Source organism: Lissotriton vulgaris, chromosome 8 (assembly GCF_964263255.1).
Source record: "Lissotriton vulgaris chromosome 8, aLisVul1.2, whole genome shotgun sequence".
In the NCBI taxonomy this organism is placed as follows: Eukaryota; Metazoa; Chordata; class Amphibia; order Caudata; family Salamandridae; genus Lissotriton; species Lissotriton vulgaris.
The window spans coordinates 695354979-695380097 of record NC_141696.1 but is presented as its reverse complement, the minus strand read 5'-3'; the positions used below and the strand labels follow the sequence as shown (position 1 = coordinate 695380097).

Sequence of the window (25119 nt, the reverse complement as noted above, 5' to 3'; positions counted from 1 at the left end):
AACAGGAACCAGGTCGTCACTTTGGGTAGATACAAGTCCACAGGGAAACAACTGTCCTCAGACGTCCCACAGGGATCTTCCCTGAGTCCGACCCTTTTTAACTTATACATGTCCCCTCTGCTCACACTGATTGACTCCTTCGATATTGAAGCAATCAGCTACGCAGACGACATCCAACTGATTCTGACCCTGGATAAAAACTCCACTGCGGCAGAAGAAAATTTTCATCACTGCCTCACCTCAGTCATGAAATGGATGGAGTCAAACCATCTCAGGTGTAACAGTTCCAAGACAGAGATTATGCTGTTTGGGAAAGCTAACAACTTTAACCCAACTCTATGGTGGCCCATCAACTCAGATCCACCGCCCGCCACAGTGGACACAGCCAAAAACGTAGGTTTTAAATTCGACCCTTCGCTGTCCTTTCACAAACAGGCACTCACAGTTGCAGGTACTTGTTTTCAAATAATAAGAATGTTGAGGACATTCTTTGATCTGCTTCCCCTGCACGCTGCAAAAACTGTTGCAGTGGCCCTAATTTTGTCTCGCCTTGACTATGGTAATGGACTATATGCTGGAACAAAAAAAAATGTTGATAAAACGACTACAAGTGATCCAAAATGCCGCTGCCAGGCTGGTACTGGGGCTCCCCAAACGGTCATTTTAGACCGATGTCCTAAAAACCCTCCACTGGCTACCAATCCATAAAAGGATATTGTTTAAGATCCTAACCATCACCTATAAAGCCACCATTGGAAGTGGGCCACAAAACTAAACAAACTCTGCGGTCTTCCAACCAGAACTAGCTTGCCAGTGCCCATTTCAAGATGAAAACCCGAGGGGGGAAAACCCTGGCTACACTGGGAGCAAAAGCTTGGAATCTCCTGCCCACCCAACTAGGACACACCAACAACGAGTCCATGTTTAGAAAGTTATTAAAAACTTGGATCTTTAGCACTTCAGACCAGGAAATCCTAGCACTCATTTGATCCCTCTGCAACCATCCTTTTTTGCACACTTCCCCTCCAGTCTTCCCTTCAGTCTTCTGTCATCTAGCGCCAAGATGCTCCTTGGAGTGAACGCTGCGCTCTATAAAAACTAGTTTCATTCATTCATTCCTTCATTCATAGGAGTCATAAAAATGTTACTAGATAATTTTAGGATTTGCTTTCTGCTTAGGGTTGTGAAAAATGATAATTGTTTTCTAATGTTTTTAAGCATGATGTTGTCTTTTGTGGGTTGGATTGTTTTTGCTACCCAATTGACATCTGTACCCACCTCCCAACCTATGTCTCTTCCTACTGCTACTTCTTTGCATTCTTTCCATACTTTACCTGAACATGAACTGGTTAGGAGGTCAGAGTTTACTAATAATTCCTTTGTACAGCTTCTGCATCAACACCAGTTAGTAGTGAACACCACTAATTGTTGGGCGTGTGGTCTTATGCCACATACTACAGATAGAGGTATTCCCTATTTGGTTCTGCCATTTAGTTACAATGGGTCTGTATGGGCATATCAGACAATGTTTATTTATGCCAGCGAAGTCTATCTATATGAAAGATAACTAGAGTAATAATGCCTTAGTGAAGGGAATAATGGATAATATTGATATCGATTCAGACACAGACTGAGTGATTGCCTATGTAAGGGCAAAAGGAGGGTCTGAGGTTCTGTGAATTCTGAACCAGTGGGTTCCATTTTGTGTATGGCAGCCATTTTGTGGTTGCCCTCACATAGGCCGATGACTGTGGCTGAACTAGTCTTTTAAGGACATGTACACCTTAGCTCGAGTTAGCGCCGACTCCTGTTTGACCTGAGTGAACTGACACTGTTGCCTGAAGCAGACCTTGTTAGGCCAGTTCCTTGCCCAGTAGCTGATCAAGATTGAGGATCAAAGCACAGGACATTGTAGAGTGTGGTATGCACACACACACCCCTTATTCTGCTTCTTATCTGTCTTCTGTTTCTTCTTTTATCCCCTTAAGTGCTGCCTCGGTGCATTGGCCGACGGCAGCACTACCTCCCCAGTGCTGCGCACGACCATTGGACGTCCATTCAGCACTAGTTCCAATGGACAGCGCAGCACTGGGGAGGAATGTTTTATAGCATCTATGAGGTTAAGGTCTATTTACGATATGGGTTGTGGTCCTTCTTATTATGGGTTTGTCCGGCTTGTCTAAAGAAGAATGTTGGGTTTGTTCAATGATTGATTATGGGCTTGCAAAAGCAAGGACTGCCCCTTACTTTTATGCTGAGTTTTGTAACCCTGAGCATATACAATGCCTCTGTTCTCTGTACTCCGCAGACTGCCTCATTCAGTTGCTAACACTTCTGGGTGACGTAGCCTCACTAATTTAAGTTTAATAAAGATGTCTTTTCATATTTCAGCTTCTGTGCCAAGTTCTTTTTTCTATTAGTAAGTATTCCCTGAGAATGAAGATTACAGTTCTTCAGGACACAACTGTTTTCTGCATCACGTATAGTATATATCCCATCTCTCGATGTACGGTCCATCAACTGATCTCCTGATTGGCTTGGAGAGATACCTTCTTTTAAGAAGGTATATTCAACTGTGAAGGTAGCCTATCACCAATGAAAAACCTTCAAGCGCATTCAATTTTTACAACATTTAGCAAGAACAGCATCTCACCACAATGTTGCAAATTCAACAGTACTATCACCGAAAAACAATTTAATTCCATGAACTATCCAAATCAAAGTTTCACTAGAGAAGGGAGACATTGTGCACTGCAACAAAAGTAAAAACCTAAACCAATAATTACAATGGGCATGATTCTAAATGTTCACTTACGTAGCTCCTCTCGGTGTCGCTCGGTCTGTGCAAAGAACTGTCGAAGCTCATCCGTAATCTCCATGTTGCTGACAGCACACTCTATTACTTCCTCTTCGGAGTCTGAATCCTCATGGTCTTCTGTCTCTGAATCACTTTCCACAGCCTTTCGCTCTTTCAAACTATGGTGGGCTGCCAACTGATGCTGTGTCCAGGGGAGATGCCCTAGTCTGTTCTGTAGATTGTAAAGTGAAGAGAACTTGCTATGTGTCGCCTCCATTCCCTCCCAATCAGCATAACGGTAAGGCGGAATACTTTCAGGAGGGAATCCTGGAGGGCAGTATAGAGATGTCATGGCAGTTTTGAAAGCGTTCTTGTGCCTGTACAGCCAGTACATGGCTTGGTTGTAATGTTTGCAATACCTTGCATAGACTTTCCCAGCATACCATGGCTCAGCATCGTCATGCCCTGAATCTGCCTGGAAGGGGAAAAACAAAAGAGTTAAAACTGAAAGTAGACCAACGTGGTAACAAGAGGAGAATTATTATGGTACCAAAAGGTTAACAATATTTAAGAGTCACAGGGAAGACCAGCTGAATCAATAGCTTTTTATTCCTCCATTTAAATATTTTGTACAAAAAAAGATATAATCAATGCTATAAACATGGGTTTTGTGAGCTCCACACAAATTCAAAACATATGTAAACAGAACAAAAGCTAAATAACATCACAACATAACATGTTCGGGGGAAAATAAACAATCGCACCCAGTCACGCTCTACACAAAGTAAACATATCAGGACATTAGACACAAAATGAAGTATAATGTCATGAAAATTATTCCATATTATTAATATGATAGTTGTACAGCTTTAGGAAATTTTTGCGTCCATTCTCTCGTTTATGAAACACAATATAAGGAGATAGAATTGCGCTGATGCACGTTTCAGAAGTTTCGAAATTGTTGAAGAAAATAGTGCAAACTTCATCAGGGCACTCACTGTCTGTACTTTATATGCAGTGGCAACTGCCATCCATTCTGTATTTTTTTAAGAGCATTAATGAGAGCTCACAATCGGTTTCAATACTGATCTGCAATATGAAATGGATAAAATTACTTCACTGGATAAGAAGTGGGCTAGGGAAAGGAAAAATTAAGATAGCAGACTGGGTTGTTCTAGAATCCAGAAAATATCAGAGAAAATTGTGTATAGTACCCCAAAAATCCTTGTGATAGGTATTTCTATGTATACCTTTATGACATGCATTGTCCAGAATATCAGGAGAAAATAACAGGAAGTGATATGTGTCCACAGGATAAGTGAAGCGTCTTAGAACGTACATGCGACATGTCATGATGGATTGGTGTCACTACAACGCATGCTTTTACATCGCATGCCTTTACAACGCAGTTTTTACCACGCAGTCCATTACAACGCATAATGCTTTTAGGCGCTGGATAGTGAATTATTTAATTTACTATTCCAACTCCAGTCTCCGTGGATAGCAGGGAAGGTGTTGGATAGTAAATTAAATATATTCCCTATCCTAGAGCGCCCCCCAGCGCAATGCGTTGTAATGGTTTGCGTTGTAATGGTTGCGATGTAATGGTAGTGCGTTGTAAAAAATGCGTTGTAAGTGATGTTCCCCGTCATGATGAGAGGAGACAGGAGGTGAAAAGGAAAGAAATACCTACTTAAGAATATCAAGCAACATTTGGCGCTCCATTCAATTAAATTATCAATCTTCGCATGAAGAGATGCAATAGAGAGGCTTTGGACCAGATATTGCTTTAAAATATTCCACAACAGCCTGAAAAGACGAATACTTTTTGTCCAAAATCAAACACTAATACACACATAGGAGTTTCGCTATCCTACATTAACCAATGGAAATTTGAATTTGTGAGAGAGATCGCAGATGAAACATGGTCCACAATCTAGTTCAGAGAAGCCTTCGTCAGATACACCTTCAATTAGGACTGTGGGCAATCAGGGCAGATAAAGATTGCCAAGGGCTGAGGGCCAGGGGAGCAAGAGGAGATGGGGCAGAACCACAGCCCCAGCATGTTCGGATAGAAACCAGTGACTGAACCAGGAGGCTTATTTTCAGCGCTGGTGCCCCGTCAGCCAGAAGAGTTTGGGGGGCTGGGCCTAACCTCAAGCCAAACTATAAACTCCAGGCGACAAGCCCCGGTCTCCTGCTTTAACTGGACATAAAACTTCAAAAACTAGCAATAACCCGTCTCAAAACCTGCTGCCTGACTTCTACTCTAAGGGGCGGACCAATAGATCAGCCTCCGATTGTTACAGGGATTCTGCTCAGACACAGAACTGTGCACAGAGACTCAGGAACGCAGTGAATTAGGTTGTGCTAAAAACTCACATTAGTACCCAAAATCCCCTACCAGACTAGCAATCAGTGTCTCATTATATCCTCGTCCTATAGCAGGGAAACCAATGATTAGACAACCTAGAACATGCAACTTAGAACCATCTCAGGAATAGTGGGAAGTGAGAACACCCGTGTTATACTCTCAGACCAGTCCACGACAGGAGTAAATAAGAGACACAGTAAGGTTAAAATATATATTTTAACGACGTGATCTCAAGCGCAGTATTTTAGTCAACATAAGCATACATATCATTAACAGTAATATGGTCAGCATGGTTACAATTCCATAAAATACAAACGGAGGAATGATATTATAATGATAGTGCAAACAGGTGATAAAAACACCTAGTTTAAACTCCCTCCCTAGCTAGTAACTAGATATTATAAAACTATAGAAGGTCTCATGAGCTTTGCTTAGGTGGACCCCATTTACCTGTCCGCTCAGTAAGTGTAAATTAGATCAGGACCGGGCAGTCTCCCTGTGCATGCCTGGATTCTTCCAAGTGTCTGAAAACATGGCAAGTGTGCTATGATAAAGGCGCCATAATCACGCTCTGCTTGCAGCTGCCAAAATGTTGTGTCTAGAATGTGTTACACGGACATGCCGATAAACAGGCTCACACGTTCTGATAACCTTGACGGCTCAGCACTCACTGTACAGACTGGGGGCACAATGTAGGTCTATAGATGTCGAAAAACAAACCTTTTTCCATGTACAGACCATTGAAAATGCTTACTTGCAACAACAGCTAAAAGCAGTGTCTTGTGCAAAATGCATCCAAAGGTAAAAATGGCGTTTAAAATTCTAATAAGTCATGCTAACATAACATGCACGTTTAAAGCGGCCCTAAACCATACTACACCCTCCCTTGTTTGCGAAAAATATAATACTCGGGGCAACCGTCACTGATCGCAGAGTTCAAGTTTGAATGAGACAGAGCTAAGTTCAGGAATTTCGCCAAACTTGAAAAGTGGGGCGAGAAGATTAAAAAATTCGGATCCCAAAACAAAAACTAGCAAAAACACTTAAAAGAAAAACAACCATGAGGTCAGTACGTGTTCATGAAGTAGCAAAAATCTCCACATCTCCACTCAACAGCGTATATGAGCCATATGTTGCAACAGCCTCCAGGAAGTAGTTGTTCTCATCCATGAATGTTTCAGCCATCCAATTTAGTAAAGGGAACAAACATACATGTTCCTCAACAGCCGGAGGCTCTAGCACCATCAGAGGACAACTCAGACTTAATTCAAGATAGCTGCGTGCCAGAAAGTCATTGGCCGCAGTCCAAATGTTCCAATTGCCTAGAACCCCATGTGCGGCTGCGCAGGCCATAATCCCAGCACCAGAACAATCTATTTCATGAGCAACTAAGGGACTCATTAGTAGATTAAAAGCCAGGTCAGGAGACACCGTGTTGCAGAGGCACAAATCCAGGGCCCATTCGAATCCACAATCCAGGCAATGGAAAACAGGCTGCACGCAAGTAAAGAAGGAGAACCGGAAGGATAAATCATATGCCACACTCAGAGTCGCCAGAGGCAGCGATTCATAATATTGGAGAATCCGGTTACGAAGCTGGAGCAGACGGGGCAGGATGTTGCGGGGCACAAACTGTGCATCCATTTTTCAGTAAACAAACAAGCAGCAATATGCCTGCGACTAAGGCCAGAAGCAAAGGTAAACCGCTGAAGACACTCGAAAAAATCGAATAAAAAAACGCAGGGATCACACCAAATATAGTTTGAAACGAGGTTACAAGGCCAGAACATACTACTTTAAAAAAATGTGCCAAGCCCGTAGTCGACGAGGCATTCAAGATAGTGTGAATCAAAGCCCCAAAATGCAGGGGCAGGTCTGTATTTAATAAGGCATTTACCTCAGTACGAGTAGTTGCAACGTGAAAGACGAATGTCTCACGCGCAGATGTAAGGGGGACTTCCTTCTGAGACAAAAGCGCTCTTATGTGACTCATCTTGTTGAACTCTGCTTTCAAGGTCGGGATAGAAGGCCAGATGGAAACATCGAGCCTCCCATACGGAGGAGGAAACAAGACATTCTTGCAGCACACCACACGCTGGGAAACCGTAACGATATAAGGAACACCGGCAACCATACCACAACAATCTTCATTATTTAACAACAGATAACTACCGTTTGCATGCAACGTGAATGTGGGTGTAATGGCCGGGACTGGAGTACCTTTTAAAACACATGCAAGGTTTGGTGCTGACACATTACAAGAACCGTGCAATTGCAAATTTCTACATATTAACGAGTGATCTGGCGTGGAGGTGCAGTCATCCCCATTCAAATAAACTTCTTTACCATCCCGCAAACATCTATACGTAAATGGGAGATTCCAAACTTCATGAAGAAAATCACCACCTAGGGGCTCAAACCTGCCTATTGCATAGTGTTTCATACAGTTCTCGAATTTGAGAAGTGGAAAAGGTGGTGTTATTAATCCGTGGATGAGCCACACTGCCGAATTTGCTTCCGCTACTGAAAAAGATAAAGGTTCTAACTTTTCAATATGCAAAAGAGAAAACGTGACATCTTTCATTGACATAAATTGCTGTTTAACAGTCAAATTGAAAGGTAGAAACAGTAACGTTGTGTTCATGTAATTCAATGGAACGCGACCATTTTTCAACGTTTGCAAAGCCCATGCAAACTGCATAACAGAACTCAATTGATTTTGACCATGATACAACATGGCAACATCGTCCTGCACAATATAACCACAGATGATACAATATTATCCAGAGTGTTTATTCGGGAAGAAAGGGTGTTAAAGCTGTTATCCACAACTGAAAGCACTTTTTCTAAATTTGCCTGATCAATAACTCTTAGCCTAGAAGCAGCTTCAATTTGTGACATTTTCCAAATCTCGTTATAAGCAGCATATATCCATCTGTTTGACCTGCCACCCGCCGGGCCTTTTAAAAAATAATTCAAATCAACATTCTCTGTGAGCTTAGACAAATGTAGCTTAACGGATGCTAAGGATGAATGTCTGAGCCAGCCCTGGCACAGTTTGCCTACAGAATAGGTGGTGACTGTATGTTCAGTCCTCAAACATGGATCCACTCTACTCTGTGTATAATCTGGTGTCAGACCCAGATAATGGTGCTGGCACAAATCTGCACTTTTCTGCCATAGCAGCCATCCTTCAGGATTGATGCTAGAAACATTAAAGGTGGAATTTCTAATAAGAGCTTGTATGCCACTCAGGGAAGTACTGGTGAAATTACCCCAATCTGGATATTCACCCAAATCAGGAAAAGAAGGAGCATTTAATGTTTTAGAAGTAGCCAATCCAAAACAGGTGGTTTGTAAAATGGAATCATTTAAAAACAACATATGGTTCGGGATGAGACATGCATGATGCAAAGCCTCAGTGCCTTGCTCTTGCCAACGTTTAGAACCCCAACCAGATTTAAGATCAATAGTATCTCTCCACATTTCATAGCCCCCAACCACCAACTGGTCTATACAGGACTTTGAATACAATAATTTAGTGTGGGTCAGTCTAACCTTGGAAAGTGACTTCTTAGTCAATTCAAAATAAAATGCATCAGGGTTTGATTGATCAAAATCAGTGAAATAAGAAAACTTTTTCAAAAACTTTTTCGAGCTGCCTTCCACTGGCGCGGGACAATGTACCCACTGTTTGTAATTAACTATATTTCTAATATAATTTGTTTAATGCAAATAATGATTGCCAAAATGTTGGTAACAGTACAAATCACCATAATTTGCAGATTCCAAATATAAATGCTCAGCATTGAAAGCAGCATGATACTTCAAATCAGTAAATAAAGCTTCTACAGCTTTAACGTCCCAATCATCAGAGCGAATAATTTGTTTAACCACATCCCCCATAGAAACACGGAGTACATTGGGAACATTAATAACTTCTGTGGGACCATGAATCTGGAACTTGACAGCATCCCATACAATCCCATCTAAAATGGGCCAAGCAGTTATATTCACAAATGTCTTGTCCCTCTTCATGATGTGCGAAGAGGAGTGGGGAGCCAAAGTTCCATCAATAATTTGGATTGAATTTCTTTCCGCAACATAATGTCCATTAATAAAATGGAAATAATATACTACAAATCCTATGGACATGAATAAAAAAATTGCAAACAGCAGCCAAATGTAAGTCCAAGGGGCAACCAAAAAAAGTTTTTTAAACCAAGCAGCAAAAATAGAAATCTTTGAAGGGGAGTTTGATGTGGAAGAGCCAGTGTCAAATGAAAAACGTGATTGATTAGCCACAAGGGTCTCCAAATCAGGCATGGACAAGTCAGTGGGGTAAGTATATTCAGTGTCATTCAGAGGATTACCATTAGGGTCAATCAGTAAAGGATTTGTAAGTGAACTCATTTCAATTGAAACATCAGGCCCATTGGCAAGATCCAGGGCCAAAACAGAGCATCGCACCATCGCAGGACACGAAACCGCAGGCGTCATAATATACAGAATCGGCCATCCAGTTTAGTTTGACATGGTCAATGGAAATGTACCTGTTCCCCTTTCATCCAGGAAGAGGAGGCAAAATGACTGTTCTTGTACCCTGCACTCCAAGCACGGCAACTGGAGCTGGATAGGAAGGACCAAATTCTTTATTGTTGTCAATCTTCTCTCAGACCAGGTCGCCAACTTGTGGTAGCCAGCCGACTACCGGAATCTGCAACGCAGCTTCAGATGTGGAGGGCAAGAGTTCCTTTGCAAGACGGTCTCTGGTCTTTTGTAGGTTCTGTAAAACATTAGAATGTTCCTCTACGTCAAAGGGGGAAACAGCCATTACAATGCGGACTTTACACCGCACTACCATTACGACGCAGCAATCACAACGCAAATCGTTACAACGACTTGCGCTGGATGGCGCTATATACTAAGGAATAGCATGATTTACTATTCCAACACCTTCCCTACTGTTACGAGGGCTGGAGTTGGAATAGTAAATCATACTATTCCTAAATCCAGCGCCAGTCGTTGTAACGACTTGCGTTGTGAAAGCTGCGTCGTAATGGTAGCGCGGTGTAAAGCCAGCGGTGTAATGACATACATCCCATCAAAGGATGCGGCTCCTGCCGTCATGTCTAGACCGCCAAGGTCCGGGACAAACATCTTGATGCCAAAGAGAATTTTGTATGGGGTCCGCCCACCCGGAGACCTTCTAGAGAGATTATTTAATGCACGCTGTACGCTATTGAGATGGGAAAGCCAGTCTCGGCCAGCACCTAACACTATCGCTGTTAATGATTGCTTTAAATCACTGTTCATTCGCTCCACAACACTATTACCCTCACGTCGGTATGGAGATGAACATTTGACCTGGATCCCCAATGAAGCCATGGCATCCTTGTACGCCTTAGAGGCGAACGCTGAACCCCGGTCCGAATGGAAGGTTTCACACGCAAACATTTCCACAAAGACACGCACATCTCTGATAACAGTTCTAGCATCAGTACTCCTTTCAGGTCATAACCAAACAAAGCATGTGCATGGGTCAACTGTGACTAAGATGTACTTATACGCAGTGTCAGTGGAAAAAGGACCGCAGTGATCCAAATAAACACACGCAAGCGGTTTATTAGACATATACAACTGAGTTTGGAGCGGGCGTGCAGCAGAAGAAGGTTTAATTTGCTGACAAATGCCATATTGAAGGACAAAATCACGCGTCTGTTTGTACAAACCCCGCCACCAATACCGTTGCTGGAGGAGAGATACAGTAGCCGACACGCCTGCGTGCGCAGACGCCATGCCGGAGTGGGCTGCTGTAATCAAAGCCTGTCTGCGGTCCGCGTTGGGCATCAACCTGTCATCAACGTCATTAGTTTTCAAAAAAGGAACTTTATCAGGACTTAAATGATAAAAGTATTTCGAAGGGAATCCCTTAGGATAATTACCTCCCTTCTCAGTTGCGGCAATAGCTGCCAAGATGTCATCATCAATCTTACTTTTGGAACGTGTAACCGCTTCCACGGCAAATGTTGCTACTGCTGTCTTCGCAGCATCGTCATTTTAAGTCCAAAAGGGAAGATTGTCATTGAAAGACTGCACACAGTAGTAGGAATCGCTCACTATAAGAGTAGTCACACCAGGGTCTGCGTACTCCAACGGAAGCACCAGAGCACCCAGTTCTGCCAATTGGGCGGTACAGTCCCCTAATGTCTGTGTATGCACGACATCGGACCTGAATTCACCATCCACCATAGTACCAACCACAATGGCGCAGGCCACAAAATACGCTCCTCTAGAACCTGTAGCCGCTTGCGCACGTCCAACAGTGTAAACGATACAATGAAAATCCTCAAGTGGGCGCATAGTCAAAGGAGCAGGATGAACAAACTCATACTGCAAAAACTCTTGAGTCTGCAAAGAGGAGTAAAAAATAAAGTTTACATCCAAGGATGTCAAGGATATAGCCCACTGTATCCACCGAGGGCAAGGCCTTGGAATTTGGTACACTGGCCTTCGTCACTGCCTCCAAGGCAGGATACGGATTAACAACTATAATGCGTTTTCCCTGCGACAGTGCACGTTCCTTAAGAAAACCGCAATTCGGCCGAAGTGTAGAGGTGTGACTTGTAAGCGATAGGGACTGTGTCTCCCTCATTAAAAGTGAGGTACGTGAAACCCACCGCCCCTGGCACGATTCTTATTATCAGGTTGGTGTGGTTATCACGAGTCGACAAGAATTTAGATTCAAGTAGGTCAGCCTGCAAAGATTGCAAGATGGCTGAATATTCTGGCAACCAGCATGATTTGGAAACAGTTGGTTGCATCAATGCATAAAGAGGCTTGATACGCTGGGCATATTACAGAATGTATGTACGTCCGAAATTCAAAAAGGCCAGGAGAGATTGTAATTTCTTCAGCATTGTAGGAGCCCGCAAAAGTGCGCATTTCTCTCATAGCCCAGGAACAACACTGTGTATTCTGCAATGTGTGATTTCGCAAAAATAAATTTATAGCCTATGTCCGCAAAACCGCAAATTATGTGGTCTACACAGCACAGATGCAGCCATAACTCGTCGTCTGTGAGACAAATGTCATCCACATACGAACAGGCATCTGTGTCGAGCCTCTCAAGAAGAGAGACAATCCGGGCGGCAAAAACGCCTGGGCTATTCTTGTAGTCCATTGCCAAACGAAGGAAGTGACGTTGTTTGCCACCACAGGTAAAACTCGTCCTTTGACTACTAAGGGAGGACAAATTATGGGCACAAAAACTATTGGATATGTCAAGCGTGGTTTTGAACCTCTTACGCACTAGACTATCCACAAGAGCAGGACTGCGAGTACTCTGCACCGCGCACGCACGACAATGTGAGTTTAAGTGCCGGTAATCCAATACCAAACGGTACGAACCATCAGGCTTGGTCACAGTAAAAAGCGAGTTATTCATCGGAGACACAGCTGTTTCAATTACACCTTGATATTCTAATTGTTCAAGGATCTCAGCTACAGAGGCTTTCGCCTCATGCTGTATGGGGTTGAGGCTGTGGCACTGACCGCAACGGAATCTCATGTCGATGGGATAATTTGTCCCAAACACAATGAGTACGGTACAACGCCGGTACAATTCCGGCTCAAGCGCATTAGCCCACTCCTCTGCAAACTGCAGAGCCTGCTCCTTCGGGACTGTGTGCGCCAAAGCGGGGAGGATCACCTCCTCCCCTTGTGGTGCAGCTAAAACAAACAGTGTGGGCCAGTCGACCTCCGCCAACAAAATATCATAGGTAGTCGTCCTATTTTCCCCCCCAAAAACTTTAATTGTACGTTCTATGTCTCCTTCAATCACAAGGACAATTTCATAAAGTCTTTCAGGGGGAGCCAGTCTAGTGTCAGCTGTTTCCACCACAACGAAGGTATCAGTCGCTGTCACCCTCAGTAGTGGACGCAGCACCTCGCCAATAATTGTAATCTCTGCCGCACTGTCCAGCAGCGTCAGCGCCCATGTCAGATTCCGAAGCTGCGTTCTCACTATCTGCGGCATATCTCGCTGTTACATCAGCAACTTTATTTTTCTGAAACTGGGGTCTTTGACGTGGAGTCTCGTCCTGCTTGCCTTTTCAGTCGGCCTTACGAGGCTGGTCACGGCCTTGCTGGGCACCTTGACCTCTGCCGCCACCTCCTCCACCGGTGGCTGTTACCGATGTGTCCTGCAAAGAGAGAGGAGAACGTTGTTCTGGAACGTAAAATCTATCGGGGGACGTAATAGTACTGCGGTAGCGCAAGTAATATTTACGCTCAACAGGGGCATGTGTAGGCGAAGCCGGATGAGAGTCCTGTTTCTGTTGCTGCTGTTTACCCTGTTTTTTGTTCTTACTCCAATTTTGTTCTCTTTTTTAGCGAAAGGCTAAACACCTAAACTATTACGGCCAACGGTCTTATAAGCCTCCGTAATAATCCTCGGTAACGGACTGGGTTTGTCGGCGTCAGGCACCTCCCGGAGAGCATTAGAGACCTGGAAACTTACTGCATCCCCCTTGACATTAGCAAGGACGAGATAGTGTACCATGTCAAACGCTCCCAAGAGACGCATATCCAACTCCACAGCCGCTTCTGGTCCGTGTTCATCCTGAACACGTTTGATCGCAGAGGGCATGACAGTCATCGACGGGGTGCCAAAGCACCTAGTATAGACAGCCACAAAAATTACACCCCAAGATGTACAGTCAGCTACGTCAGGCACTAAGTCTTTTTGCAAACTAACTGTGAGAATCCTGTGTTTCTCAACAGGACTCGTATTTGGGAACACTGCCTCCAGTTGGTCAAATTTCTCGGCAAGCCAAAAAGGCATCTTCTCCTTATCCTGGGGACGCTTGCCCATGACCGCATTAACTATGACCGGACTAAGCTTAAGTCCGCCACCGCCAACTGGATGCGCTGCACCACCCGGGGCCCCACCCGGGAGGGTGCGTGTAACGTAATGAACCAGACCCCTAATAACTGCAATCGCAGAGTCATAAAGGGGTCTCAGTTGCTGAGCTGTTAACTGCCCCGCCAAAGGATGCGGGGTGTGAACAGCTAAGGCAGGCCAAGAAGCGCCTGGAATAGACAATGGCCCTTGTCTGACCACTGTAATAAAGTGGGGGAGGGCGCCATTAAACTAAACGGCATGCTGCCAAGCCAAAATATGAATTTCAACTGTCTGATATGGAGCATACACTGCAGGAGCAGCCGCAGGGGTATAAGTGTGAAACACACCAGAATTTGCATTAACTGCTGCAAACGTGACCCAGGAGTAAAACAACTCAAACGGGTGCGCTACATCAGCAGAGACCACAAAACCCACCGCCTGCCCCTCCATAGAAACGAGGTAGTCCTGCAAATGATTACGCACAGCTACACGACTGTGTACTGGGATATCTACCGCAGCCATACCAAACCAGTAGTAAAGAACAACAAAGTAAGACAAAAGGCACAACTGGGTAGTATTTCAAACTGTAAACCGTTTAGAAGTGATCAAGCTAGAACAAACCTAAGCAACCACAGATGGTTTTTTTTATCCGTCACTACCGTCAACCGCAAACAATAGTGAGGGGTCGTAGACTGACAGAAGCACTACTCAAGTGGCTCACAATAAGACCACACTTGTTGGCGGCGCCATGTTACAGGGATTCTGCTCAGACACAGAACTGTGCACAGAGACTCAGAACCTCAGGGAATTAGGGTGTGCCAAAAACTCACATTAGTACACAAATTCCCCTACCAGACTAGCAATCAGTGTCTCATTAGATCCTCGTCCTATAGCAGGGAAACCAATGATTAGAGAACCTAGAACATGAGACTTAGAGCCATCTCAGGAATAGTGGGAAGTGAGAACACTCTTTGGTTATACTCTCAGACCAGTCCACGACAGGAGTAAATAAGAGACACGGTAAGGTTAAAATATTTATTTTAACGACGTGATCTCAAGCGCAGTATTTTAGTCAACATAAGCATACATATGATTAACAGTAATATGGTCAGCATGGTTACAATTCCATAAAATACAAACGGAGGAACGATATTATAATTATAGTGCAAACAGGTGATAAAAACGCCTAGTTTAAACACCCTCCCTAGCTAGTAACTAGATATTATAAAACTATAGAAGGTCTCATGAGCTTTGCTTAGGTGGACCCCATTTACCTGTCCGCTCAGTTAGTGTAAATTACATCAGGACCGGGCAGTCTCCATCTGCATGCCTGGATTCTTCCAAGTGTCTGAAAACATGGCAAGTGTGCTATTATAAAGGTGCCATAATTCTGCTCTGCTCGCAGCTGCCAAAATGTTGTGTCTAGAACAGTGGCGGTTTTACCATTAGGGCGAATGGGCGTTGCCCCACCTATAATTATCAGGCAATTTATTCGAGCGGCGCGTTAATAAAAGTTTTATAAATTAACGCGCCGCTCGAATACATTGCCCGATAATTATTGCCCTGCGGCCGTGGTGTGTGTCATGGACATGGACAGTATGCACTGTCTGACACTGGGTGGCGCTGGACTGACTGTGCCGGCACAGTGCGCACTCACTGCGCATGTGGTGTTTGCCCGGCAGGGCTTTTTTAACTAGCAAACTATGTGGATTTAAAAAAAACAACCGATTAGGGGTTTGCCTGCCTAATGCAACGTACCCCATTGCTGAAAAAACGAACGACGTTTTTTTAATGCTCAGCCCAATCCTGATGCTACTCTCTTTAGAGAGCAGCTCTCCTCTAAAGAGAGCAGCATCAGGATTGGCTACTACTGTGTCTCAGCAAGTTTGCAGCCATTACTAATTAGTCTAGGCGCCAACGGGACCCCAGAGCAGAGATGGTGCGGACCCGGTCAAGTGAAGACAAGGTAAGTTTTTTATTTTATTTATCCCCACCCCCCTGGCCCCCACTGTGAGCGAGCCGTGTATTCAGTATTGGTAGCAAGTTTGCCTTTGATGAGCAGAGTGCTAGCTAGATAAGTGAAGGCAGAATTGTTCTAATGAGAACCTGGAGCCGAGGCTGGTCGGGCTCGAGTTTTGGAGGGGAGACCGACGAGGTGGAGCTTTGCCCGGGTTGAGTCTTTAATATTTCGGTCGCCTCACGTTCGTTTGCAAGATGAGTTTGCTCTGATCCGCGTTCAGTGTTTAAGACTCGTGGGTCCGTCTAATCTTCCCTTTCTTTTAATTCCTCTCTATTTCTCATATTTTACAAGCTACACGGACTGCAGTTTATTAATTAGTTAATTACGTTTTACGGACTGCAGGAGCATTCATTCGTATTCCATCGGTGGGCTGCAATGTTGGAGAGCATGGTTAGTGTGGACAGCGAGCTGTAGTGAGTGAGCGTCAGTAATATTAAGTGACAAAGACAGATGAATTCAGGTGTCAATGTTTCAGTGACGAACCGTTACGCCCTACCACTTTCAAATGTCACCAGCCGCCACTGGTCTAGAATATGTTACACGGACATGCCGATAAACAGGCTCACACGTTCTGATAACCTTGACGGCTCAATACTCACTGTACAGACTGGGGGCACATTATAGGTCTAGAGATGTATAGACCATTGAAAATAATTACTTGCAACAACAGCTAAAAGCAGTGTCGTGTGCAAAATGCAGCCAAAGGTAAAAATGGCATTTAAAATTCTGACAAGTCATGCTAACCTAACATGCACGTTCAAGGAGGCCCTAAACCATATTACACGATTCAGCTGCCATTAGTCTGCACCTAACGGAGAAAGAGGGCCTGAGGATTGGGCCCGGGGGAGACTGGTACACCAAACAAAAGGGGAAAAGGATGCAGGATAAGCATGGGGAGACAGGGAAGATATGCATTGTGCTAAGTGTTAGACACCAACCAGATCACTATCTCGCCTAGCAAGTCCAGTAAGCTTTCATGCATCCCACTTGGCCGGAAACCAACCTGCACCCTAACCAAAGATAGGCACAGGAGGTGCAGAGGTCAGGGGACCCAGGAACCAAGGAACATGTGGAAGCCCCAAACAATAAGATCTGGCAGGGTAAGAGGAGTGCCCTTGCTCAGAACAAAAACAAACAAGCGCAAAAGGAAATCCCAGTCATCTCAGGGCATAATGGCAGAACCTCAGCCCAAAATCAGATCAGACCCTGAGTCAGACTGCTCTATAATAGAAATAGCTCCACCACAGGCGACCTACAAAAAGAGGAAAAAGCTTCCAAGAGCTGTCCTACATTCACACAGTCAAAGATCTACACCATATTCCGTTTTCTGAAAAATGCAGGAGACACTCTCCTCTCAAGTACAACTGCAGTCCAGGGCCTTCAAACACCGCTCGAACCGCTCCAACTGCAGGGCAACGGCTGCAGCAGGCACGGATCAGATCCCTGGTCAAGCACTAGACTTGATATAGAAATCCAACTTGGACCTGAGGCTAATCAACTTACTGCAGCAGTTTCAGGATCGGGCCCACAGCATCAAGTAACACCCTCATTGCAGAATCCCCAACACCCTGTTTAGCTGGTCAAGGCAAAGTAATAGCAACTCGAGAACAAGAACCAACAAGCATTTACAATGCAACGGTTTCGCCTTTGTAAAAGTTAGAGCTATTGGCATTGTAAATGACAAATTTTGTATTTATGTGTTGGTTTTGAAAACAGATAAATAAATGGCATTGTCCTTTACAATGCCAATAGCTTAATCTCTCACAAATGCGAGACCTATTGCATTTGCACACACACACAGAGCACAAACACACACACAGAGCCACACACACAGACAGACAGAGCCACACAGACAGAGCCACACAGACACACAGAGCCACCCACAGAGTCATTCACATAGAGCCACCCACACACACAGTGCCACCTACACAGAGCCACCCTCACACACAAAGAGCCACCTACACAGAGCCACCCTCACACGGACATAGCCACTCTCTACACAGACAGAGTGGGGGGGACGGATACCTGCACAACGAAGAAGAGCGAGGTGGGGGGAGACGGACACCAGCACAACCAAGAAGAGCGGGGGTGGGGGGGACGGACACCAGCACAACTAGGAAGAGCGGGGGTGGGGGGGACAGACAGCAGCACAACCAGGAAGAGCGGGGGTGGGGTGGACGGACAGCAGCACAACCAGGAAGAGCAGGGGTGGGGGGATGGACAGTAGCACAACCAGGAAGAGCGGGGGTGGGGGGGGACGGACAGCAGCACAACCAGGAAGAGCTGGTGTGGGGGGGCGGACACTAGCACAACTAGGAAGAGCGGCGGTGGGGGGTGACGGACACCAGCATAACCAGGAAGAGCGGGGTGGGGGACGGACACGAGCACAACTAGGAAGAGTGGGGTGGGGGGACGGACACCGGCACAACGAAGAAGAGCGGGGGTTGGGGGTACGGACACCAGCACACCCAGGAAGAGCGGGGGTGGGGGAGATGGACACCAGCACCAGCACCATTTTCAATGCAATAGGTCACGTATTTACGCAAGTTTGTGCTATTGACATTGCAAATATTTTGTTTTATTTATGTTTCAAAAACCAAAACATAAATAAAAGGTCTCACACTGCTGTCTCTCTTACACTGCTGACTCTGCCTTGAACACACCCACTGCTGTCTCTCTCACGCACACTGCGGTTTCTCACACACTGCTGTCTTTCTTACACACACTGCTGTCTCTCATACACACTGTCTCTCACACTGCAGGTGTGGGTTGTTTCCAGCTCATCCCGGCTCTCACAGGCACCGCCTCCGGGGATTGATAAACATGCAGGGATGTGCCTGCTTCGTGGGAGAGCAGGCCAGCGGGATGTGCTAGCGCTGAGAAGCCATGTGACGAAGGATGCGCCTACCATGTAATCAAAGGTCGAAGTGCATTAAAAAGTATGGGAAGTGGGGGGTGTGGGTGCAGGGTCAAAGGCGTGGGTAAAAACACAAACTAGTGGGACCCTGGTGCAAAAAAAGGACAGTCTCGGCCCCGGTGCCACTGGACCTGCCGCACATTAATAGCTTCGCTCCTGAACACAGGACTTGTGATGCTGGTATAAAACCAGTGGCGCAAATCCAAGAAGCCATCTCAAAGTCCCCGGGTTCTGGTTGTTTGTTGCCACTGCGCATGCCGATCGGTTGTTTTATGCTTCATAGAAGTTCCTCTGCAACACGCTGGTTTACATACTCACACATTATCTGCTGCATAATCTGTTTCTCGTCTTGTTTGTAAACAATGGTGTTCTCTTTTACAAACATTCGGGGAAAGCGGCTGTGGGAAATGTCTGGCCCTGGTAAACTGGCGGACACAAAATAAAGTTAAAGGCATGAGTGTGTTTTGAAATGAACCACGATACGTATGGGATTGTCGGCAATTTAAAGGTGAAATAACGTGATATGGTCACATTCCTTCCTGCCTTTCAAGTCAACACACTGCATGCTGGGACATGTAGGAAAGGAAAACTACAGGATCTGCAATGCAAACTACTTTGGCTACATAGGCTGGTCTAGCTAAGGGCGTATGTGTACTAAAACTGAAAATGACTACACTAAACGAGTGTCACAACACAGGAGCTACGAGCATCTGAAGGGGAGAGACAAAACACTGGATATTAATGCGTTTTGGGTCAATGTCAGTGTTTTAAGGCGGCAGATAGTGTCCTCCCTGTTGCTGTGTGCTTTTGGACTCCCCATCAGAATCTTCTCCTCGTGATGCCAGTGATACCGGGGCGCACTGCTCGGAGCAGGGTCGGGGTTCTTCATATCTGGGCCGTGGATAAATGAAGAAAAGCATCTCATCCCAGGGCTCTGTTGTTGACAGATATGTGGGTCCCAAGGGTGAACTGCTTCTCTGGAAATGGGACTCCTTTTTCCCCTTTCACGGACATGCATCAACTCCTCCGTAGTAATGGGTGGGAGCTGGGGCAAACGGAATCAGATTGGCATGAAGTTCCACATAAGTTCCTCTTAGTGCTGTAAACAGGGACTGCAAGGGCTGGCGAGTATGTGACAATTGGACCTTTAGGCACTAGGCAGAGCTCTGTGTTAGGCTGTCAACCTACTGAGCTGCCCTGAGTGATGTGCCCTGTCTAGAGCTGCTGCGTCCTCTGTTTCACCTTCAGCGAGAGTGTGCTTCACAAGGCTACATCAGTGGCGGCTGCTGAACTTTGAAAGAGGTGAGGCGTAATTTTCTTCCTGTCTGCTGTTCCAGTGTGTCAGATGAGAAAACATGAACTTTCTTGTACGCGAGTGATAACCAGCTCTATAAATTACCAATGTAACCACAACCCGATTTAATTGTTCTCGTTTTCTGACCGCAGAAAAATGAAACTATTAGCTGCCCTTGTCAGGTTCCAGCTTTGCCAGCAGGACGTGAACCAAAATGTCGGCAACAGGCGCTAAACACAAACACAGGTGTTTGCGCAATCAGCCATTAAAACTGTAACCAAAATGGACTACAGAGTATATAGTCTTTAGGCGTGCTTTGTGCGTGCCGCCCCCCGCTAGCAGATAGAGGCCTCGGCATTCTGACCAGCTCCACACATCCCTCAGTAGGGTCTCTCTGTGCACGGCGGCGCCCCCCTCCCCCACCTCCAGGTGCTCTCTACCTCAGTAGGGTCTTTCGGCGCACCGAGGCACCCCCTGTCCCCACCTCCAAGGTGGTCTCTCCCTCAGTAGGGTCTCTCGGCTTACGGCTGCGCCCCCCGCCCCCACCTCCAAGGTGGTCTCTTCTCAGCTAGACGTTGGTTCTCTGGTGAGGCAGCGGAGGCACGAAGGCCCGGGCCATCCATCAAGCTCTGTCAGCCGGCCGTTTGTCATGCTCGTTGCAACCACAACTAAGCTCTCAAAATAGCATCAGTTCAGTGGTGAATAAATTCCACCCCGTTATAAAGCATCCAAGAAAGGTTTATTCTATAATACTATAACTGTTAATCACCGCTCCACAACCAAGTACAATAACCACATTTGAAGTACCAGATAAAAGATCTATATGAACATTAAATAAAGAGAAACATTTTTAAATCCCACCTATTGCAGAGCAATTATCTGCATGCACCGAAAGAAAGGACAGCGGGAGGGGGGGCGGGAAAAGCACGGAAAGCGGGAGGGGGGTGGGGAACAGCACGGACAGCGGGAGGGGGCAAACGGCAAGAAAGGCAAAGCAGAAGGCAAGAAAAAGCACTCACCTGGACTTCTTCCGGCTGCGGTCGGCCTGGAATGAGCAAAACAAACCTTCAACAACAATCAAAAAAAGCCCCGCCCACCGCCGCATGACGTGGGCCAAAAGAGAAATATTCTCAGGAACGCCCACGAATCTGGTCCGGCCATGACGGACAGATCTGTCTTCCAATGGCTAGCCTCCATTTATGGAGCTAGCCAATGGAAGACAGGGGCGGATTCAAAGCCACTACTTATACTCATTAGATTTCTCCTGCGCAGAAGAGCTGCGCACAAGTGCGCAGCTCTTCGCTTAGGTCGAAACCTAAAAAGGGTGTTGGCGGTTGAGAAACAGAGCAGCCCGGAAGGGCACCCCACAGCAGCAACATGAGGAGTAATTTCATCATAAACGAGGACTTAGCTGGGGAGCTCACAGACGCACAAGCAAACCCGGCCTTCCTCTAACGAAGCAAAGTTCAAACCCATCCTAATGCCAAACGGACTCAACATAGAACTCCAAACACCACCAACACTGACCAGATCAGAACAAGCATCAAGACATGAGCATGGAGACCCAGAACAGCTCTCAAATCTCGACACAAAGGAATGGGAGGTATTGCTGGCAACCTACTCACACGACTCACCAGCAAAGCCCACGAGCGATTCTCTGCGAGACTACAAAGTACAGGAGAGCCCGGAAGTTAGAGGGAACCAGGAGATAGACGAGCCAATATTAGGGACATGGCCTAGAATTCCTACCGAGGTGGCACAAAAATGTTATTTTGAAAGCGCCTAGGCAAGCTTTCTCAAAACAGTGCAACTACAGGTGGAAGCCCTACAGTACCAATCAGACCAAATGGACGCTCAGCTAACCCTATTGAACATCCTGGTGGTTTATGTGATAACAATCAACGGGAAGCAAGGAGCACAACACATTCCTTCAAAACAGACAGGGAAATCCTCAAGACAACAAATTAAGCTGCAGGTGCGGCCCAATTGCCGTCAAATTAGCCTCCCTCCCCTCAATGCTGAGAAACCTGTGCACGCATCTCAAAAGTGCATCCCAGAGACCAACCACGTCTCAGCTAGAGGAGCTACCCCTTACAGCAATCCAAGAAAGCATGAGAACATATCATCCAAAGAGGTGGGTACACACGTTTCTCCCCCTAAAACAGCATTATAACCTGAACTCACTAACAACGGATGTAATAAAGCAACAACACAGAACCGGCCATCGGGCCTCCACTAAGTCCCGGGAAAGAACCAGACTCTCAGGGAACAAAAACAAACGCAAAACAAAGACGAGCTCAAAGGAGGAAAGGCTGAAATCATAAGCTGAAGAAATTAAGGCAGGCTGGGGATGAAGACAAAAACCCACCCAACCACAATAACTTCCAACAAGATGTAGAACCCTCGGGCCAATCAAACAAACTCATTGCCCTGTTTACCAATTATTTCAACAGCAGCACCATCAGACCACCAAGCAGTTAAGGCCCACCAGGCCTCCACTACCACATCTACCAACCAGCCTGCCCTCCACTCAGACCCTAGGGAGCTTCATTCCACATTCACAACAAAACTCTCAATTGACCTTGTCACATCATCAAGCATGGATAAGAAGTCGAAAGTCTCGATTCCATCCAAGCAAAGCAAGCCCAGTCTTTGGTCCTGTTTTGCGTCAGGAGAAACCTATCAATCAACATTGAACCCAATAAAAATAAAAACCACAGTGGAGGGCGCATGGTTGACACTGTGCTGAAGATAATACTGGACATACCAGGCAACAATAACCGTCATTCGATTCCAAACACACACCCAGCACCCCTGGCTGGCAACCCAAATAGGGGTGGAAACATCCTCATGTTTATACTAGAACATAATTCAAGAGGTCCACAAGAATACATTGAATCAGGGAAATATACTTTGCCTGATGTCACACATACCAACTCTGACAGACTTAACTACCAGAGATTTGGACCAGTAGAATTCCTTCACCGCTAAGACACCCAGGGGGGAGAGGACACAAAGACCACATGAAGAAAGCAGTCTGTCGCACAAAAAGTACTCTCAGAGAGCCTTGTATTCAGAGCTAGTGGATAAACATCATCCCCATCATGGAACCTGGCTATCCTGTTCCACTAACTTGGGAGTACACGGATAGCACATCGACGGTCCTAAAACACACCGCAAGATCAGTATTAAAAAGCGCAAGAGGGCACTCTCCAACCACAAAGGAGCACTTTCAGGAAACGAACAGAAGTAATCTGGAATCTGTACATCCAGGGACCGGCATGAGGCCATAAGATGGCTCTCAATGACAATCAACAACCAAAGAAGGAATAATTGACAAGGCAGCCATCAACCCTCCCAAACAGGAGTAATCAGTCTACTGCGGATATGATCTTGGAACATCAACAGACTGCCCAGTAAGAAGTCAGATCCGGACTTCATCAGTTATCACAGGTCATTCCACATTATCGCACTGCAGGAAACTTGGCTGATTGACCCACCACACTTCCAAGGATACCTGCGCTTCTTTACCCCAGCTGTTAGGGTGGAAAGATATGGGCATTTGAAAGGCGCACTCGTGGTCTCCAACATCCATCATCAGAAACTATTGGAATAAAAATATCTGCACCAACTGTGTCATTGGGAAATAGATACAAAGACGTAATTATAAATGCTTATATACATCCTAAAAGGAAAACAAAGGCAGCAAAACAACTGACAGACTTCTTGGAGTCATGCATAAGCGAGGTAAACACAACAGACATGATCCTCACAGGGCACCTTATTTTACATCTAATAGGTTCCTCGACTGTCAACAAAGTGTCCTCTCAAAACTCGGTCTGGAACATTCCATTGCAGGGGAAGAGTCCATTGGGTCGCCCAACAAAAACTGGCAAGTGTCTTTTAGATGACCTTGAACACCTCAACTTAAGAGCAGTCAAGGGCAGAACATTGGGCGACAACCCTCTAGCATTTACTCACTATTCGATATTAGATTATACTTTTGTCTCTCTTGCTTTGTGTAATCAAATAATTTCATTTCATATGGGCGACAAAGTGGATAGCGATCATCACCCACAGAAAATCACACGTCGAACTAACATTCCTAAGGTCGAACAGTCCCAGACCCTACAAGGAGTGAACTTCACAATTAACTACAGGAAAATTAAATTTGTGCACGCATCAGCTTTCTGCAAACTGCAACAATCCTTTTCGGAGCACGTGTAGGGAGGAATGAAATGGAGAAATGGGTGAACTTTACAACCACAATGGTAGAGACTTTCGCCGCCCGATCAAATCAAGAGCACACTTCAGCCACAGCAGCGTAAGTAATATTTCAAAAGCGCATGAAATCCAGATAAGGATCCTAAAAAAAACTCAATGTACCGCACGCTGAGATACCTTTGACACAACCCAATCGACATAACGCACTAAGCCCTATTACGCCCGCAGAAAGTCCAGCTAAAGACAGAAATATGGGTGGCCAAGAGAGCCTTGGTGGAAGCGGCCTGGGCGAAACTGCATGTTGACATCAAACAGAATGACAGTGCAAGATTCTAGGGAACAAAAAAACGTCTTACTCGTCCCACACACGAGGTAATATCATCTAACATATCAAAAGAATTTGGGGCAACTTACCTCGGAGACCACTTCAATCAAGATCACACTTCATTAGCTACAAGATCAAGGATCATAGCAATTCCGGGAGGAGCATCCCCTGAAACCCAACAGGAAGAAGGGAGTGCTCTAGTACCCAAAGTAGTAGAGGGTAATAGGCCAGGTGCCCTGCACACAATCTACTACATTGAAGGA

General features: G+C 45.6%; 1 protein-coding gene across 1 annotated transcript; it reads right to left on the bottom strand.

Moving 5' to 3' along the window:
• Nucleotides 1-2807: 2807 nt before the first annotated feature.
• LOC147697890 (gem-associated protein 8-like) lies at nucleotides 2808-13830 on the bottom strand. The gene is made up of 2 exons (XM_086936154.1): nucleotides 13693-13830; nucleotides 2808-3272 (listed from the first exon to the last, which is right to left on the bottom strand). The coding sequence occupies exons 1-2, from the start codon at nucleotides 13828-13830 to the stop codon at nucleotides 2808-2810; spliced, it is 603 nt and encodes a 200-aa protein (XP_086792280.1).
• Between the last annotated feature and the right edge of the window lie 11289 nt (nucleotides 13831-25119).

Excerpts from the sequence above, each read along its gene's own strand:
- LOC147697890 (XM_086936154.1), bottom strand. The coding sequence starts at position 13,830 with ATGACTGTCATGCCCTCTGCGATCAAACGTGTTCAGGATGAACACGGA. Across the intron at positions 3,273-13,692 it reads CTAATGTCAAGGGGGATGCA|GCAGATTCAGGGCATGACGA; the intron begins GTAAGTTTCCAG and ends TTCCCCTTCCAG.